The 20,817-nt window shown below is 40.9% G+C and overlaps 1 protein-coding gene across 1 annotated transcript; it reads left to right on the forward strand.

The window, feature by feature from the left end:
• Positions 1-5,709: 5,709 nt before the first annotated feature.
• Positions 5,710-20,749, forward strand: LOC121554999 (NADH dehydrogenase [ubiquinone] 1 alpha subcomplex subunit 10, mitochondrial). Its single transcript, XM_041868750.2, has 10 exons — positions 5,710-5,890; positions 6,340-6,508; positions 6,784-6,999; positions 7,218-7,304; positions 7,539-7,660; positions 10,616-10,683; positions 10,804-10,858; positions 15,815-15,900; positions 16,159-16,267; positions 20,495-20,749. The coding sequence occupies exons 1-10, from the start codon at positions 5,816-5,818 to the stop codon at positions 20,561-20,563; spliced, it is 1,056 nt and encodes a 351-aa protein (XP_041724684.1). The 5' UTR covers positions 5,710-5,815; the 3' UTR covers positions 20,564-20,749.
• Positions 20,750-20,817: the final 68 nt, after the last annotated feature.

Genomic DNA, 20,817 nt, shown 5'->3' on the forward strand with positions numbered 1-20,817 from the left:
TTTGAGTCTCATGAAGGCCTACAACTGAAATGTAATAGTAAAGGAAATGCAGGAATGCACAAGATTGCATGATGCATAAATGTATTGTACTGTGTCGCTGATGGAGAAATCTTTACTCCAGCCTCTGTGCAGTGCAGACTCCTATGGAAACCTAATCTTTCACACTGGGGGAAGCCGGAGAGAAAACATGATGCTAGCTATTCCTGTGGGAAGGCAGTAGCATGTGAAGGCTGCACATGCATTATAATAACACCTCAACTTGTGGCTCAGTCTCATTATAGGCTATAAAACTGCTACTCCATTACCATCAGGTCATATAATGTGTCCAGGGAGTGTCATGGTTTCTGCCCATTTGGACTGCAGCGGGCGAGCTGTAAAGGGTGATGTTATTAGCTAACTATGGCAATTGCTTCTGTGTGTTCTGAGTTGGGGAGAAACCACAACGTCTGTCATGCAGGGAAGCGAGGAACATAATTGTTGTCCCATTTTTATGGTGTTATTTTCCCGCCTTTTGTGTTCAAGTCTTCCTCTGCTCTCTCTGGAAAAGAAACAGATGGTGGGGTCAACTACCAGCTCCCCTTGTCCTCTTGCATGGAATCTTTCATTTAGAACAAGAATGTTCTATACTGAAAAAGGATCAAATAGCCTATGTTCTGTTTCATTACACGGAAGCAAATGTACTGTATCCTTTCTTATTATAGGTCAGCAATATAAATAATATGAAATGAAATCATGCAGATGGGTTACACATATCAGATAAGAACAGCAATGCAATATTTGGCAAATTAATATAAATCCCTCCCATAATATATCTATTTTCAGTGAAAGTACCGGGTTGAACGCAGAAACCTACTTTTGTTGTCATGGATGTCCAGTTGTTTAATGATAAACAAAGCAGGCAAATTGCCTCCCTATTGGCACTGTAAAATCCACTGAGCTGCAGAAAAGTGAAATAAAACCTGCCATAAACTAGGGGAAATTTGGCAGAGATGCATTGCAAATACCACAACTGGCCTCACAGGGTTTAAGCTGTGATACCTGAATATAGCGTATTGTTGTTTTACTGCACTATACTTTATTCACTAATTACCTTGGTTCATGTAGATAAGTGTGTGTGTGTCTCCACACGCATGTGTGTGTGGATGGATGGGTGTGGTTGTGTGAACTTGGGTGCACTTACATGTGTCTATCTGGGGTTGCGGATATTGGTGGGTGGGTGGGTGTTTCTATGCTCTGTGTGTGTTTTTGCATGTATGTGCATGTGCGGCTTATCTTTCAAAGGCAGCACAAATTGCACACTAGAAGTTTTGAAGTTCACCCCTTTTGCATTGGCCTCAGCCATCCAGCATCTATGTTACTTTTACTCTCTGCCCATCTTTGCACTGCTTTGCTTTATCTTGGCCAGGTCGCAGTTGTAAATGAGAACTTGTTCTCAACTGGCTTACCTGGTTAAATAAAGGTGAAATAAAATAAAAATAAAACATCTTCATTCACGGCTTTATGTAAACTATCTTTGATAAAGCGTGGCCTAAACAAATATTAGTCTTCAATCTCTGTAATACGTAATGAGGTTTGCAATCTCTGTAATACGTGATGAGGTTTGCAATCTCTGTAATACGTGATGAGGTTTGCAATCTCTGTAATACGTGATGAGGTTTGCAATCTCTGTAATACGTGATGAGGTTTGCAATCTCTGTAATAGGTGATGAGGTTTGCAATCTCTGTAATACGTGATGAGGTTTGCAATCTCTGTAATACATGATGAGCTTTGCGATCTCTGTAATACGTGATGAGGTTTGCAATCTCTGTAAAACATAATGAGGTTTGCAATCTCTGTAGTACGTGATGAGGTTTGCAATCTCTGTAATACGTGATGAGCTTTGCAATCTCTGTAAAACGTGATGAGGTGTCTCCGGATTTCTGGAGTGTCCTTTACTTTAGTTTTCCCAAACCTTTTCTAACCAAGTCTTGGCAAGCAGTCACATATCTAGATTATTTTTTCTCTTTGAGGATTCTTCTTGCAGAAAATAAGTAGGAAATGTTAGCTTGAAGTCGGAGGAATGAAATATTGACGGTTGAGGCTGACAGTAGGCCATGTTCAACATTCATGGTCTCCGGGACGACAGGGGAAACAGCCGCCGAGTCACGCCTTTGAGCTGACAGACAGGAAGTGTAAAGCCCAGGGAGGTACAGGTGTTCCTCCAAAGCAATAAGACAGCTTTTGTATTCAAGGCTACAAATACAGACAGTCTATTTAGGGCTTAAATCAGTGTCAATACACTATATTTATGATAGCGTGTAGATTGAGACTTAGTTTAAAGGTCAGTTTTAGTTTTAGGGTTTGGGTTTAATACTAGGGTTGAGAAACTGTGTCCAGGACTAAAGTGTTAGAAGAAAAAAAGCATGTCAGAAAGGAAGAGAAAAAAACTTGCCAATCATCTGAAGATAAGCAACTGTAGGTTCTGAACATGTAGACAGCTCCTTCGAGAAAGAAAGCAGTTATTCTGTAAGCTATTGTCTATTATACGAACAACAGCACTTAATACTATATCTTCCAAAATTCTGTATGTAGATAATACAAAAAAATATATGTATTCATAAAGTTTGTTAACATCTCACATCTGAAAATAAACATCAACATAAAATAAAATGTCTACATATCATACATTTGAGCAATACATCCTCCCTGGCAGATATGTTCTGTCCCGGATACGATACGGTAACATTAAACATATGTGACATAAACGTAACCTTTAACTTTTCAAATACGCCTAACTAATTTTCCCCTATTTTGATATACAGTGCCTTGCAAAAGTATTCATCCCACTTGGTGTTTTTCCTATTGCATTACAACCTGTAATTTAAATTGACTTTTATTTGGATTTCATGTAATGGACATACACAAAATAGTCACTATTGGTGAAGTGGAATTTAAAAAATAACTTATTTCAAAAAATAAATAACGGAAAAGTGGTGCGTGCATATGTATTCACCCCCTTTGCTATGAAGCCCCTAAATGAGATCTGGTGCAACCAATTACCTTCAGAAGTCACATAATTAGTTAAATAAAGTCCACCAGTGTGCAATCTAAGTGTCACATGATCTGTCACATGATCTCAGTATATATACACCTGTTGTGAAAGGCCCCAGAGTCTGCAACACCACTAAGCAAGGGGCACAACCAATCAAGCGGCCCCATGAAGACCAAGGAGCTCTCCAAACAGGTCAGGGACAAAGTTGTGGAGAAGTACAGATCAGGGTTGGGTTATAAAAAAATATCAGAAACTTTGAACATCCCACAGAGCACCATTAAATCCATTATTAAAAAATGAAAAGAATATGGCACCACAACAAACCTGCCAAGAGAGGGCCACCCACCAAAACTCACGGACCAGGCAAGGAGGGCATTAATCAGAGAGGCAACAAAGAGACCAAAGATAACACTGAAGGAGCTGCAAAGATTGGAGTATCTGTCCATAGGACCACTTTCAGCCGTACACTCCACAGAGCTGGGCTTTACGGAAGAGTGGCCAGAAAAAGATACGCAAACAAGTTTGGTGTTCGCCAACAGGCATGTGGGAGACTCCCCAAACATATGGAAGAAGGTACTCTGGTCAGATGAGACTAAAATTGAGCTTTTTCAGTCTGCCAGAGATTTGAGACTGGGACGGAGGTTCACCTTCCAGCAGGACAATGACCCTAAGCATACTGCTAAAGCAACACTTGAGTGGTTTAAATGTTTTGGAATGGCCTAGTCAAAGCCCAGACCTCAATCCAATTTAGAATCTGTGATATGACTTAAAGATTGCTGTACACCAGCGGAACCCATCCAACTTGAAGGAGCTGGAGCAGTTTTGCCTTGAAGACTGGGAAAAAATCTCAGTGGCTAGATGTGCCAAGCTAATAGAGACATACCCCAAGAGACTTGCAGCTGTAATTGCTGCAAAAGGTGGCTCTACTAAGTATTGACTTATGGGGGGGGGGGGTGAATAGTTATGCACGCTCAAGTTTTCAGTTTTTTTGTGTCTTCAAAGTGGTAGGCATGTTGTGTAAATCAAATTATACAAATCCCCCCAAAAATCCATTTTAATTCCAGGTTGTAAGGCAACAAAATAGGAAAAATGCCAAGGGGGGTGAATACTTTCGCAAGCCACTGTAGCCTACTGCAGCCTAATGTATCCAGTACAGTAGGTATTTGAAGCATAGTAGCCTACAGGGTCAGTTAGAACCATCTACTGGGCTTAGAGTAGGCCTTCATCTGCCCTGTGTTGAATTGAAGTCTTCGAGGAGCAGGAGAACAAAGAGTATTATAATGTAGCCTGACTTAAAGTAACACAGTGTCCATAGCTGCGGGAAGTAGGGATGCTGAGGGTGCTGAAAAATCGGAATAATACATGTTTTAAAAATCACAAAAGTAAGTACTGGGCCTTTGCCAGTCCTGTATTAGCGGACCGTTAAAGCAGTCTGTATCTCGTGCAAAAAATAATAATTTGCAGCCCCCCCAAACATCTTCCCAAGGCTATGACAGTGTCCAGTGAAAATCTCACTTTTAAAAGTTTATATTCTGTTAAAGCTGCAATATGTAACTTTTTGGGCGACCCGACCAAATTCACATAGAAATGTCAGTTATAGACCGGCCACTCACTGAAAGCAAGTCTAAGAAGTGGTAGATCTGTTCTATGTGCTATTTCTATGCTTCCGTTATTCAGTTTTGTTTTTGCATCTTCTACTTTCAGATTTGTACACCAGCTTCAAACAGCTGAAAATACAATATATTTGGTTATGGAAAATATATTTCACAGAGGTTTACATGGTACAATGATTCTCTACAAAGGCGAACTATTAGAATTTTAGCAACCAGGAAATGGTCGGAGCGATTTCTGCACAGTGCAGCTTTAACTCATACCCAAATAATGTTGTTGACTCATTCTATACTGGTATTTGTGTCCAAGGCATAAATTAGAGAGAAAAAACCCCCAGTCATCCGTGGAATGAGTTTGACACACCTGGTTTGTTTAGAGCAAGCTTGGGGCTCTTAACAAAACTTCTCCGGTCAGAAGATACTATCGTCAATAGGCGCTAAAGTAGTTAGCGCCTATGGATGGCATATCCTGATCACATCTGCTAAAATGTAAATGCTGTTCGTACTTATAGACCAACAGCATAACCTTGGTGTGTGCATGGTTGAAGTTAGGACAGAAACAGTAGCTTCTTCTTCTTTGCTATCATTGCGTTCGCACGTTTTGTTTGTGCATTCCGCCACCTACCGGTAGTGTGTGTTCGATCATGTTACATTTGTGATACAAAAATAGAAAGGAAGGGGGAAAAAGTAAGAAATTGCGCCACCAACCAACCCTACACCTATATACCACTGTTTCATTAAAATACATCTTTAAAACATCTTATAACTCTTCTGCAGTAAAATATCGTACACACTTTTCAGCAGCTGCCACCTACACTCATTAAAAATCCACTACAGACTTCACAATTTCACTACTTTGATCCTATCTGCTCCTGCACCATGCCAACGGCCGGGGAGGACGGGATACCACCACTCAACACACCCTGTAACTCTTCTAAAAGAGACAGTAGCTAGATCATGTTTATCATTTTATAATTCTCTTGCTAGGGCTTGTGGTGCCCTTTTGAATGTCCTATTTTTCTTTCAGGCAATACAATTGCACACTCTTGATGACGTCAATATTACGCGACTACCGGCAAAACCCCCGCCCCTCAACGCGTTATTGTTGCGCCTCGAAGAACTAGCAAATAGGGCGATTTTGGGGACAATCTGTGGTTCTGGTGCTAATTAACCATGGCGTTACGGGTGATCCGGCTGGTCCTCCCCTCGGGGACCGCCGTGTTCAAAGTAGGGACAACTATTCGGACGGTAAGATTGCCTAATTGCCTAAATGCTCTCTCGCGCAACGAAGGGCATCAAGTTCACACGCTTCGGTACAAGGACACCAGAACAACAATTCTAATGCTAACAAGGCTAACAGTCAACAACTATTCTGCAATAATGTATTGTGAATAATTAACAGCAATATGCATTTAACTCAAACAAGATGTCTAGCTAGTTAGCTAAATTAATTAGCTAACGTTCGCTAGATGAGCTCAACATTGGCTAGCTAACTTAGTCATTCTCAGTTTTATCAACTACAATGAGATAGCTATCTATCGAAATATGCTTCATTCATGGTGGGCAGGATGGTCAGAAGGTTGCCCGGTGGACCAGCTATTACCTGTTGACAGGACAGAAGCATGACACTCAAATGCCCATTCAATATTTGATTTGTGAACTACTGTTAATTGATAAACATATCTTCTGTCTTTTAGGCTGGTATTCACACAAGCTCAGTAAGGAACCTGCGGTACGGTTGGTGGGCATATGCACTGGGCGAGAGGACAACCCCAAGGTTCAAGGAGAACAGCAAGATAATCTCTATTGATGGCAACCTGGCCTCAGGAAAGGGAGCGCTGGCCCGGAATCTGGCTGACAAGCTGGGTAATGATCAGGCTGTTGTCAATGCAATTATTGATGTCTAAACTAATTGTTTATTAGGCTTTATAAGTTGGGTAGTTAGAAGTTGATAACGCCAATCATTTTCATTTTTCTGACTCATTTAAAGTGCATAAGAATGTGGCGTAGTTATGGTATTCTTTGGTAGTCCCAACATTTTCCTTTTTTAATCCCTTACCTTTCCTACCTTCTGGGACAAAACAGAAGGGCACAACGACCCCGTAGATTGACAACATGAACACTTTGCCTGATGTCTGTAGGGATGCTGTACATGCCCGAGCCTGACACGCACTACTTGGACAAGATGACAGAGGAGAAGGCGCCTCTGCCAACCGCCTTTAACGGTAACTGCAGCCTGGAGAAGTTCTACGCAGACCCCAAGGCTGCTGACGGGAACTCCTACCGGCTGCAGGCATGGATGTACCTCATGAGGCTCCTGCAGTGGTCAGACGCCATGGAACACCTGCTCACCACAGGTATGGCTGGTTGGCTAAGGAATGCGCTCACATATCACTCACAAATTACAGCAAGATTGTGTTAGGCTGTCGGGAAAAACAACAGACATTTAGCTCTTGACCTTACGTTTCTGTATTTAAATTAATGCCTAGTGTTATTCTAAATGTGTGTTTGCATTTAGATCTTAAACAAACATTATTCTATTCATGCTCTTCTCATAAACTTTCTCTCACTCTAGGCCAAGGTGTGATCTTAGAGCGCTCCCCCTACAGTGACATGGTGTTTGTGGAGGCTATGTTCAAACAGGGCTACATCAGAAGACAGTGTAAGTACTGAAATCCCTATAACGAGGGTGGAACAGATCTGAATAGTCGTATTGCATTGTTATGACTCAGATCTGGTTTAACACCAACCTGAAAATGTCATGATATTGAAAGGTCATTAGTGTTTTAAATAAATAAACTGGGTGAATAAGCTTTTTTTCTGTATGCCACCATAAATACCAAGGGGTCATTTTACAGTGCTGAGGTTGATGAATCTTGTATGTTCTGTAATGCAGGTGTGGACCACTACAATGAAATTAAAGGTATCAGTATCTGTGAGTTCCTTCCCCCTCACTTGGTCATCTATGTGGACACGCCAGCAGAAGAAGTGCAGAAGAAGCTGAAGACGTCAGGCAAGGTAGGGAGACCCAGGCAAAGAAAATATCATCCATACTATACTCTTCTTGGCATATCGTCTGTCTGTGTGAAAGATCATCCATTATCAGGCGGCAGAACCTGTGGAATGTGACTGAACAAGTTTTATTCAACCGATTTTTGAGACCTGTCCAATAATTATTGTAAATTGTGTGAATGCCTGGCACCGCTAAAAGCTTTTCTTATATTGATGTCGTTGGTGCTTTAAACTAACAGCATTTTAATATTGTCTCAAACTGTACAGTGGTTATGATCTATTTCAGAAACAGAAAACAATATGCTCAGCCTGTTGCAAATGGAGATTAATGTTCTTAATTGGAATCTTTAATTTGCCAAATGCCTATGGTAATCAGTCACAATTACAGAAATGAGTTATGCTTTCCGGCATGCGCTGCCCATTTAGGATCTCTCACACTTGGCAGGCAGGTGGGCCTCACACAGCCTGGTAGTTATTAGCATTGTGGCCCCAGACATAATCCCCTCTTTAAAGATAATCACGGAGGGTTGGTGGAATCCGGTGCAAATCAAGTAAAATATGGAGTCTTAGAGTAGTGCTTAGGACAAGTCATCAGTGCTTAAATCCTAGGCTATTTTCAACTTGCGTCGTTTGATTCATGCTTTAGATCAGTGTTCCAAGTTTTTGTTGTTGTGTGTGTTATTCTCACACGTCTCTGATTGGATTGAAGTGTAAAACATATGTTCAGGCATCAGTTTTAAAGCTGATAAATTAGAATCACACTCCCTTAGAGTTATAGATATATCCTTTCAGTGAAACACATGACAGAGCTTTTTTTGCTTTGAAAAATAAAACGTATGCTGTGTGAGAACGTATGCTGTGTGAAAATGTATGCTATTCAATGTTTAGGGTGCTTGTTAAATAACCATTTTCATCTAATGTCCTGTTCAGGCTATATGGCCGAAAGCTGCACTGTGTTTTTAAATCGCTAATAGTAGTGGACGTGTAGCATTTTGGCACAAAACCATCTGCTAAACTCCTGAAGGTTTTAAACTTAATACTGGTCAATAAAGGAATAAAATCAAGCTGATGCCTGGATAAGAATCCAAGTGTGGCCCTTGGCATAGATTTGTATCAGTTGCCAGTTCCCACTGAACCATTTGATAGTGTGTGCAATGAGTATTGTCAAGTTAGGCCTCATTACCTTTCCACTCTACAAATCAGATCATTGAAGGTGACAATCTGTTTCAACAGCAGTTCCAAACTGATCTTCTGCTTGTTGACCACTTTGGGTGATAACTTTGAATCCATTTAAGGCACTTCTACTAAGCTTGCAAAAGTATTCATCCCCCTTGGTGTTTTTCCTATTTTGTTGCAGTACAACCTGTAATTTTAATTTATTTTAATTTGGATTTCATGTAATGGACATACACAAAGTAGTCCAAATTGGTGAAGTGAAATGAAAAAAATAATGTGTAAAAATAAATAAAAAAAATCTAAAGATCGGAAAAGTGGTGCGTGCCTACGTATTCACCCCCTTTGCTATGAAGCCCCTAAATAAGATCTGGTGCAACCAATTACCTTCAGAAGTCACATAATTAGTTAGATTGCACACAGGTGGACTTTATTTAAGTGTCACATGATCTGTCACATGATCTCAGTGTGTATATATACACCTGTTCTGAAAGGCCACAGAGTCTACAACACCATCAAGCAAGCGGCACCATGAAGACCAAGGAGCTCTCCAAACAGGTCAGGGACAAAGTTGTGGAGAAGTACAGATCAGGGTTGGGTTATAAAAAAATATCCGAAACTTTGAACATCCCACGGCGCACCATTAAATCCATTATTAAAAAATTGAAAGAATATGGCACCACAACAAACTTGCCAAGAGAGGGCCGCCCACCAAAACTCACAGACCAGGCAAGGAGGGCATTAATCAGAGAGGCAACAAAGAGACCAAAGATAACCCTGAAGGAGCTGCAATGCTCCACAGCGGAGATTGGAGTATCTGTCCATAGGACCATTTTAAGCCGTACACTCCACAGAGCTGGGCTTTATGGAAGAGTGGCCAGAAAAAAGCCATTGCTTCAAGAAAAAAATAAGCAAAAGGCATGTGGGAGACTCCCCAAACATATGTAAGGTATTCTGGTCAGATGAGACTAAAATTGAGCTTTTTGGCCATCAAGGAAAACACTATGTCTGGTGCAAGCCCAACACCTCTCATCACCCCGAGAACACCATCCCCACAGTGAAGCATGGTGGTGGCAGCATCATGCTGTCGGGATGTTTTTCATCGGCAGGGACTGGGAAATAGGTCAGAATTGAAGGAATGATGGATGGCGCTAAATACAGGGGAATTCTTGAGGGAAACCTGTTTCAGTCTTCCGGAGATTTGAGACTGGGATGGAGGTTCACCTTCCAGCAGGACAATGACACTAAGCACACTGCTAAAGCAACACTCGAGTGGTTTAAGGGGAAATATTTTAATGTCTTGGAATGGCCTAGTCAAAGCCCAGACCTCAATCCAATTGAGACTGACTTAAAGATTGCTATACACCAGCGGAACCCATCCAACTTGAAGGAGCTGGGGCAGTTTTGCCTTGAAGAATGGGCAGAAATCCCAGTGGTTAGATGTGCCAAGCTTATAGAGAAATACCCCAAGAGGCTTGCAGCTGTAATTGCTGCAAAAGGTGGCTATACAAAGTATTGACTTTGGGGGGGGTGAATAGTTATGCACGCTCAAGTTTTTTGTTCTTGTTTGTTTCACAATAAAACATATTTTGCATCTTCAAAGTGGTAGGCATGTTGTGTAAATCAAATGATACAAACTCCCCCAAAAAATCCATTTTAATTCCAGGTTGTAAGGCAACAAAATAGGAAAAATGCCAAGGGGGGTGAATACTTTCGCAAGCCACTGTATTTTATCTTTTCAAATAGCCTATTTTCTAAAGTGTGTTGTTGTTCCTGTCTTACCCTCAGAATGTACCCCTACCCTATCTGAAGAGCATTGAGGATGCCTACAAGAAGACCTACCTTCCCAAAATCAGGTTAGTGGACTACAAAGCTGTCTAGTGAAGGGAATACTATCCTTGATACTTCTGCGATGACCACATGGATGGCTCTTCATGAGCTCTTCACTCTTTTGAGAGAGTTTTTCTGTATTTCAGTGAGAATGCAGAATTGCTCGCTTATGATGCAACCCAGGCACAAGACATCGAGAGGGTAAGAAAATACAGTGCATGACTAGAGGCTAGGGATGTGCATCTTTCCCTTTTCAAGATGATTTGATACGCATCTATACTGAACAAAAGTATAAAGGCAACATGCAACAATTTCTAAGGTTTTATTGAGTTAGTTCATATAAGGAAATCAGTCAATTGAAATAAGTAAATTAGGCCCTAATCTATGGATTTCACATTACTGGGCAGGGGTGCAGCCATTGGTGGGCCTGAGAAGGTATAGGCCCACCCACTGGGGAGCCAGGCCCCGCCAGTCAGAATGAGTTTTTCCCGACAAAAGGGCTTTATTACCGACAGAAATACTCAGTTTCATCAGCTGTCCGGTTGACTGGTCTCAGACAATTCCATAGATGAAAAAGCTGGATGTGGAGGTCCAGGGATGGCGTGGTTACACGTGGTCTGCGTTTGAGGCCGTACTGCCAAATTCTCTAAAATGACATGGGAGGCGGCTTATGGTAGAGAAATGAACATTAGATTCTCTGGCAACAGCTCTGGTGGACATTCCTGCAGTCAGCATGCCAATTGCGCGTACCCTAAAAACTTGAGAGATCTGTGGCATTGTGTTGTGATAAAACTGCACGTTTTAGTGGCCTTTTATTGTCATACTGTTTAATCAGATTCTTGATATGCCACACCTGGCAGTTGGATGGATTATCTTTGGAAAGGAGAAATGCTCACTAACAGGGATGTAAACAAATTTGTGCACAACATTTGAGAGAAATAAGCGTTTTGTTCATATGGAACATCTCTGGGATCTTTTTATTTCAGCTCATGAAACACTGGACCAACACTTTACATGTTGCGTTTATATTTTTGTTCAGTATAGATACGTAGGCTCCGATGCGATACAGGAACGAGACGTTTTAGTTTGAAACAATTCGGTTTGATTAGAGGAACGAATCGATGCGATACGATTCGATGCACTAACATTTGTTGCGTAAACACATTCATTTTCCATTGTAAATTAACATCTGTTGCTGATGTAGCTCCTGAGCTTGGGTCCCTCTGAGCTGGATCTGTCAAGATGACTTCTGTGGTGTGTGTGTGTGTGTGTAAAGTATGTCTATGGTGTGTGTAGGCACCTGAGCTGAGCCATAAGGGAAACTGGGCATCTACCACCACACTATCAGTTAGGGGGGGCGGCAATGCTTGCTTTTTGTCCTCCCCTACATTTGATTTGAATCTGATCACCCACTAAGTAATTTCTCATTTTTGCAGATGAAAAGTGTTAGCGTTATGACATAGCCAGTGAATATACTGGAACAACTTTGGATTTCATTGCTTCTCTTCTCCCGCTTCGACCATGCTTTTGCTACCCGCATTGCAATTGCTGTTCTCATTATGAAATGATCAACTTTACCCTGTATATCTAAAAATGACCATATATACTGATTGTTTCAAGCAAAACTAACAAAACTAGTGCTGATGGGGAACCAAAATACAATCTAATGTAAGCCCCGATTAGCATGTAGCCTACCTATAGCCAGATGAGTTGTCTCCGGCGGTAGCTTAGGCTACTTTTATTCCGGTAAAACACAATTTTCAACAGCGCATTTGATTAAAAAAAATTACCTAGCAAATTACATCGTGGTGATGGGAGTAGGGGGAAACGATACAGTTACATATCGGGATATTATTTTTGATGATATATCGTATAGTTTTGACAATATCGCAATATTATTTTTACTCTAGTTGTCTGTACCTGCACCAAAAGTCCAGTATTTTTCCTTCATAGTTTCTTCGACATCTTCTTTTTGAAACAGGGAGCCAATTTTGTTTTCAGCACATTTATTTCCATGACTGATTTTATGGCTCTCTCTCGTCCCTCTGCGGCAGACATATGGTGAGCAAAATGTTTGGAACATCAAATCGCAATACATATAGAATCGTGAGAATCTGTTTATTCTCGGTAATACCAATCATCCCACCGAAGACATTCTTTAAAAAATATACTCTGATATAAGACTTTATATGGGCAAATAAAACTCAAAGAATAAAAAGGAAAGCTTTACATCTGCCTAAGTCTGAGGGGGATTTTAACCTTCCAGACTTGGAATTGTGTGTCAACTCGCCACCCAAGGCCTTTACTTGCGACATACACGGAGTGTACAAATTAGGAACACCTGACATAGACAGACTGTCCAGGTGAATCCAGGTGAATGCTATGATCCCTTATTGATGTCACCTGTTAAATCCACTTCAATCAGTGTAGCTGAAGGGGAGGAGTCCGGTTAAAAAATGATTTTTAAGCCTTGAGACAATTGAGACATGGATTGTATGTGTGCCATTCAGAGGGTGAATAGACAAGACAAAATATTGAAGTGCCTTTTGAATGGGGTATGGTAGTAGGTGCCAGGCGCACTGGTTTGAGTGTGTCAAGAACTGCAACGCTGCTGGGTTTTTCACGCTCAACAGTTTCCCGTGTGTATCAAGAATGGTCCACCACCCAAAGGACATCCAGTCAACTTGACACAACTGTGGGAAGCATTGGAGTGAACATGGGCCAGCATCCCTGTGGAACGCTTTCGACACCTTGTAGTCCATGCCTCGACAAATTGAGGCTATTCTGAGGGCAAAAGGTAAATATTAGCAAGGTGTTCCTAATGTTTTGCGCATTCTCATCCCCAGAATCTTTTCACGTGTCTTTTCAAAGGATAAAGCTAAGAACATTAAAAACGTCATAGTTAAGAACACTACAATATCACTCCCTAAAAATACAACCTTATGGAACAATCCTTGGATAGCTTTTCAGAATTTACCGATTTTAAATTGGTCCACATGGAAAACTAAACACATAGAAAACCGTAAATGACTTGATTTATTTCCATTACAGAATTCAAAAGCAATTCTGGACTGACCAATGTAGATATTTTCAAATACAAATTCAAGAAATTTCGATTTTAAATCTTGAGGGAACCCTATTTGAGTCAGAAGTGGATGTTCATATGATAGATGGTATGAGATACAAAGGCTCTCATAGAGCCCATCTAACTAACAGGCTCTCATAGAGCCCATCTAACTAACAGGCTCTCATAGAGCCCATCTAACTAACAGGCTCTTAGACAAAAAGAGCTGTGCTATAAAGTCCAAAAGCTATTGGCAGAGTTAAAAAGTTGGCTGTCAGAAGTATTACTACGTAAATTTACTTTTAATCCGTTTGTCTGCATAGTTCAAGACATGGCATGTGAGGGTGCAGTGAGATACCCGATGGGTTGGACTTTCCTTTTCTCGTCAATTATCTTGAAAAAAAAAACTTACACTTAACTGGAAATCAACCAATCCTCCATCGTTAACACAATGGAAAGGTCAAATGCTTTGTTATCTAAATGTTGAAAGTGCGTGGGTGATAGAGAGAAACAGGATGGTGCAGTTTGAGGCCATGTGGCGGAGAGTGATGTGGGCGCTGGAGGGGGGTCTGGGCAGTGTTGAAGTTGTGAATGTTTGTGTGTGTATGTTTTGTAATGTATATTATTTTAAAATAATCGTACCCCAATACAGATTGTAATAAAGCTGGTTAGACAAGCCGAGACGTGGGGCAAGTACTGGATTGAGCAGAGTAGCGGGACGCTGCCACCACCCTTAGTTTGACCGGTATGGTCCGCCGTCAGAGGATAGGACATCAAAACTCAACACAGATATAGCAAACAATGATCTTTATTAACTACACCCTTTCATAAGACGGTGTGCATGAAATGCTAGGCGACCTGCTAAATTCCTGCAGTCTCTGTAACCCAATCAGAAGTACTACAATGACCTGAAGGTGTAAGGCACACTATTAAGCTAAAAAGTGACACAACGAAAGAGGACATAACATTGAACATTTTAAATGTAACATTTTAAAAACACTTGGCTCTCCCAGTTGACTGGGCGTGTGCAACACCGTTGGACCGTTTGGCGTGGCTAGTGGGGGAGATGGATCGCAACCATAGCAACCCCATTTCTTATCTGGTTCCCCAAATTCCCCCTCACAACCTGTCTTCCCCACCGGCTTCCCTACCCAGCAGCGAATGACAACCTCCCCCCATTAAGATGAGTGCAATGTGGATACTTGCAAAGGCTGCAAGCCCAATGTTCATCAAAGCACTGCTCCCCCGCCAAGACCTGCCGACGCTCTCGGCTCTGCCTTTATCAGTTTCTCAGAGTCTGTCGATGTGCCCTTGAGCAAGGCACTTAACCCTAATTGCTCCTGTAAGTCGCTCTGGATAAGAGCGTCTGCAAAATGACTAAAATGTAAATGTAAAATGTTCCTGGCAATTCCCAGCCCTATTACATTGGTTGTCACTTAACTAATAAAGCCTAATATTGCACAAACCATTTTACAAACATTTTAATGCTCAAGGTGACCTGCAGATGTGCCAGATCAGGAATAGGCCTACCTCTCTTTGGTCAGTGCACGAAGCTGCACACAGCGCGCAGTTTGACTATCCTACTGATATTGCCTGGGTTTTTTCGGCATGGAAAATGACCTGTAGATCAATGGCTGTCAACATAATTGTATGCTTAGTTCCACACTGAAGGAGAGGACGCAGTTGTCAGAAAATATTAGGTATTTTCGGAAGGTAGAGCGAGAGGAATTTGAGCAACAACAAAAAAAAGTTAGCCGCCGATTTGTAACATTTGAACCGATTTTTCTGACCGATGCATGCTACATTTGGATCGGTTTGGGGTCACGCAGACTGATGCACTCATGTCTTAAACATTTGAAACGGGACTGATTCGTATGGGTGAATCGCTACATCTCTACTAGAGACATGGATAATAATTGGAGACCCTTGTAGTTTCTGGTGAGAACACAAACATGCTGTTGATGTTATGTTATAGGTCTTCCCAATGCATGAACCTGAAATGCACTGATTGCTATTGGTAACCCCTCTTATTCCCTTACAGAATCCTCTCGTCAAAATAGACTTACATTTCTTTTAGTTTTTCTCATCTACAGATTGCAGAAGACATTGAGTACTTGAAGTTCGAGAAAGGACCTTGGGTAGAACAGGATGATGTCACATTACACTACATGAGAATGCTGTAAGTATAACCACTTCATTTGTTCCCTACATGTGTAGACCTAAAACAAAGTGTTGTCGGTACATTCCTGTCACGTACAGTACATGGGTAGGCCTATACGCCCTTGAGCAAGGCACTTAACCCTAATTGCTCCTGTAAGTCGCTCTGGATAAGAGCGTCTGCTAAATGACTAAAATGTAAATGTATACTGTATAGTTCATATTGGCGCTCTGTAGGCCTTCTCATCAGCCTGCTGTTTTCCTGCCTCTCTCCCCCCAGGGTGGAAGACAAGATGAGGGTGGCAGACCTGACCCTTGTACCCAACTTCCTCCCTGAGGTCACCATCGGAGCTCACGAGTATGACGCAGGCTACTACGCCTTCAAATCGGTAAGGGAGAAAAGTGCTCTACTTCTCTAATGATGTTAGATCACCTGATATATCCAGACTACTTCACTAATGATGTTAGATCACCTGATATATCCAGACTACTTCACTAATGATGTTGTGGTGCTAGATGACCTGATATAACCACACTATGAGAGAAGTGGAGTATAATGAGGTCGACCTAAACCATACTGGATAATGAGGTAGACCTAAACCATACTGGATAATGAGGTCGACCTAAACACTACTCCTTTTCACCTTTTTTTTTTTTTTGTGTGTAGTATTTTCCTTCTCCCTCTCTTCTGGGTTGTGTCCATCCACAGTGGTTTTTCCTCCATCATAAACAACTATTTTGTTAGCTGAAATATCTAATGATAAAGAGAAATGCCAGATGTGGAATATTCTCCAAGTCATTGTCATCATCAGTCTTGCAGGAAAACATTCTGTTCTGACCTTTAAAGTTTATTGACTGGAGATGAGTTGTCTGGCTGCTGCTATAAAATGGGGGTATATAATGTGCTACAGGGTTCTTTGAGATGACATTTTGCTTGTTGCGCATTATCATACTGGAACAAGTGGGAGGATAATCTTGGGGAATGTGAACTTTGGCGATCTTAGGTTGTCTAAACCTTCCGTACTTCTATGTTGACAAAGTTCACTTCTGCTGAAGTGCAGGGTAGGATTCTGCAATAGAGCATGTACTGTACTGTGTTTGACAAAACTAGGAACCGATAGGGGCTTGTCTGTTTGGTGATTCATTAAGGCTTCGCCAGCTAAAAAACTTGAGTTGAACAGCAGATGCCAAGAACTCAAACAAAGTAAATAAAATACAACTTTAATGCCTATCAATATTGATATTAGCAATCAAACACCACTTCTCCAATCTTGAATTATTGTCTTTGAAGCTGTAAATAAATGTATTTATTTTTAGCTTCTTTGACTGCCTGATAACAGTTAAGAGAAAGCGAAGCAGTGTTAATGTAGGACTCTGTTAATTCTAGACTATTTTTGTTTCATACTCACAAGACTAATGGTGTAGCATGGCCCGGGTGACAGAGAGCGGCCTGGCAGTCTATCATATTAGCAGTAACTAATGCAGTAACTTATCACATTAGCAGTATCTTATCATATTAGCAGTAACTAATGCAGTAACTTATCATATTAGCAGTAACTAATGCAGTAACTTATCATATTAGCAGTAACTAATGCAGTAACTTATCATATTAGCAGTAACTAATGCAGTAACTTATCACATTAGCAGTAACTAATGCAGTAACTTATCATATTAGCAGTAACTTATCATATTAGCAGTAACTTATCACATTAGCAGTAACTCATAACGTGCTGTTTTCCAAGGCTCTGAGGTGATGGATTGCAATGTCGCCCCCAGTGACACAAACACTTTGCTATACCATTAGTCTTCACCATCATCCAACGTCCAAGGATGGATGAGTCTTGAGTGGCTGGTTCTTCAAAGCTTAGGGGGTTAAGTAGGCCCGGCTCCTTAAATCAGAGAACTGCTCAAGTGACCTGTGGAATCTCACTTCTTACCCAAGCAATTCCCACAACAGTTTTTGGACTTATGGTGATTGAAACCCCTTGCATTGGCTTAGTTTTAATTATTGGTTTAGTAAAGTATAGGCTATGACTTGCCACCTGCCTCAGAGGGTTTCAGAACATATTAACTATTACCCACTTGATGTAATTCCATGCTCAGCCTTAAAGGGATACTAAAGGCCCTTTATCTACTTCCCCAGAGTCAGATGAACTCATGGATACCATTTTTTATGTACCTGCCTGCAGTTTGAAGGAAGTTGCAAACTAGCACTGGCGCAATTGCTAACGAGCGTTAATCATTGCGCTAACGCTAGTTAGCATTGGCTCGCGAAACTACCTCTAACTTCTTTCATACTGAACACAGAGACATAAAAATGGTATCCACAAGTTCATCTGACTCTGGGGAAGTAGATTACCAGAATCCCAAAGGATCCCTTTTAAGTCGTTCTTGTTTACTTTTAGCCAACCTGTCTAATGTTCCTTTCAACTTCACTTACATTTCCTTGCTATATTCTTTTTGCCAACTATTCCAGCACATCCCAGATGTGTTAGCAGGCCTAATAGGCTATTTCCCATGTCACTCCTCTCCATCTAATCACTGACCACTTTAATAAATGGAATACTAGTCACTTTAATAATGGCACTTTAATAAATGGAACACTAGTCACTTTAATAATGCCACTTTAATAATGTTGACATATCTTGCATTACTCCTCTCATATGTACAGTTGAAGTCGGAAGTTAACATACACTTAGTCATTAAAACTCATTTTTCAACCACTCCACACATTTCTTGTTAACAAACTATAGTTTTGGCAAGTCGGTTAGGACATCTACTTTGTGCATGACACAAGTAATTTTTTCAACAATTGTTTACAGACAGATTATTTCACTTATAATTCACTGTATCACAATTCCATTGGGTCAGAAGTTTACATACACTAAGTTGACTGTCCCTTTTAAACAGCTTGGAAAATTCTAGAAAATGATATCATGGCTTTAGAAGCTTCTGATAGGCTAATTGACATAATTTGAGTCAATTGGAGGTGTACCTGTGGATGTATTTCAAGGCCTACCTTCAAACTTTGCTTGACATCATGGGAAAATCAAACGAAATCAGCCAAGACCTCACAAAATTTTTTTAGACCTCCACAAGTCTGGTTCATCCTTGGGAGCAATTTCCAAACAACTGAAGGTACCACGTTCATCTGTACAAACAATAATACGCAAGTATAAACACCATGGGACCACGCAGCCGTCATACCGCTCAGGAAGGAGACGCGTTCTGTCTCCTAGAGATTAACGTACTTTGGTGCGAAAATTGCAAATAAATCCCAGAACAACAGCAAAGGACCTTGTGAAGATGCTGGAGGAAACATGTACAAAAGTATCTATAGCCACAGTAAAACTAGTCCTATATCGACATAACCTGAAAGGCCGCTCAACAAGGAAGAAGCCACTGCTCCAAAACCGCATAAAAAAGCCAGACTACTTTTTGCAACTGCACATGGGGACAAAGATCATTCTTTTTGGAGAAATGTCCTCTGGTCTGATGAAACAAAAATAGAACTGTTTGGCCATAATGACCATCGTTATGTTTGGAGGAAAAAGGGGAACGCTTGTAAGCCGAAGAACACCATCCCAACCGTGAAGCACGGGGGTGGCAGCATCATGCTGTGGGGGTGCTTTGCTGCAGGAGGGACTGGTGCACTTCACAAAATAGATGGCATCATGAGGAAGGAAAATTATGTGGATATATTGAAGCAACATCTCAAGACATCCGTCAGGAAGTTAAAGCTTGGTCGCAAATGGGTCTTCCAAATGGACAATGACCCCAAGCATACTTCCAAAGTTATGGCTTAAGGACAACAAAGTCAAGGTATTGGAGTGGCCATCACAAAGCCCTGACCTCAATCCTATAGAACATTTGTGGGCAGAACTGAAAAAGTGTGTGCGAGCAAGGAGGCCTTCAAACCAGACTCAGTTACACCAGCTCTGTCAGGAGGAAAGGGCCAAAATTCACCCAACTTATTGTGGGAAGCTTGTGGAAGGCTACCCGTAACGTTTGACCCAAGTTAAACAATTTAAAGGCAATGCTACCAAATACTAATTGAGTGTATGTAAACTTCTGACCCACTGGGAATGTGATGAAAGAAATAAAAGCTGAAATAAATCATTCTCTCTACTATTATTCTGACATTTCACATTCTTAAAATAAAGTGGTGATCCTAACTGACCTAAGACAGGGAATTTTTTACTAGGATTAAATGTCAGGAATTGTGAAAAACTGAGTAAGGTGTATGTGAACTTCCGACTTCAACTGTATATACTGTATTCTATACTATCGTAATAATGTTTACATATCTTGCATTACCCATCTCATATGTATATACTGTATTCTATACTATCTATTGCATCTTAGACTATGCCGCTCTGACAATTACATTGCTCATCCATATTTTATATATTCTTTTTCCATTCCTTTACTTAGATTTGTGTGTATTAGATATTTGTTGTGGAACTGTTAGATATTACTTGCTAGATATTACTGCACTGTCGGAACTAGAAGCACAAACATTTCAACACACTCGCAATAACAGCTGCTAACCATGTGTATGTGACCAATAAATTTGATTTGAATTCAATCAACTCATTTTCTTTTCTCTTCAAAAGCTCCCGGGAAAGAAGTACGCTGCAGGTTATAACGCAGATGTTGGCGATAAGAACATCTGGCTGAAGTGAAGGCGTGGACCTGACTATTCCGGAGCTGATTGGTGTAGATTCATGTTTCCTTCCTCATTCCCTCCCTATGGGCGGAGAGATCAAAATATGGGCTCATCCATTCAATCCAATCAGCAACGTTCTGACTGTGTATCAAGGAGAAATTGTATGTATTAAAAAAATTAAATCTAAAAAAACTTTTCAAAATGGCAGTGTTCTTTCATGTTTATAAAATATGCATCTAGCTTTTTCAAGAAAGATAATAGCAATTGGAA

Source organism: Coregonus clupeaformis, chromosome 40 (assembly GCF_020615455.1).
Source record: "Coregonus clupeaformis isolate EN_2021a chromosome 40, ASM2061545v1, whole genome shotgun sequence".
NCBI lineage: Eukaryota > Metazoa > Chordata > Actinopteri > Salmoniformes > Salmonidae > Coregonus > Coregonus clupeaformis.

Excerpts from the sequence above, each read along its gene's own strand:
- LOC121554999 (XM_041868750.2), top strand. The coding sequence starts at position 5,816 with ATGGCGTTACGGGTGATCCGGCTGGTCCTCCCCTCGGGGACCGCCGTG. Across the intron at positions 7,305-7,538 it reads GGGCTACATCAGAAGACAGT|GTGTGGACCACTACAATGAA; the intron begins GTAAGTACTGAA and ends TCTGTAATGCAG. Across the intron at positions 10,859-15,814 it reads AGGCACAAGACATCGAGAGG|ATTGCAGAAGACATTGAGTA; the intron begins GTAAGAAAATAC and ends TCTCATCTACAG.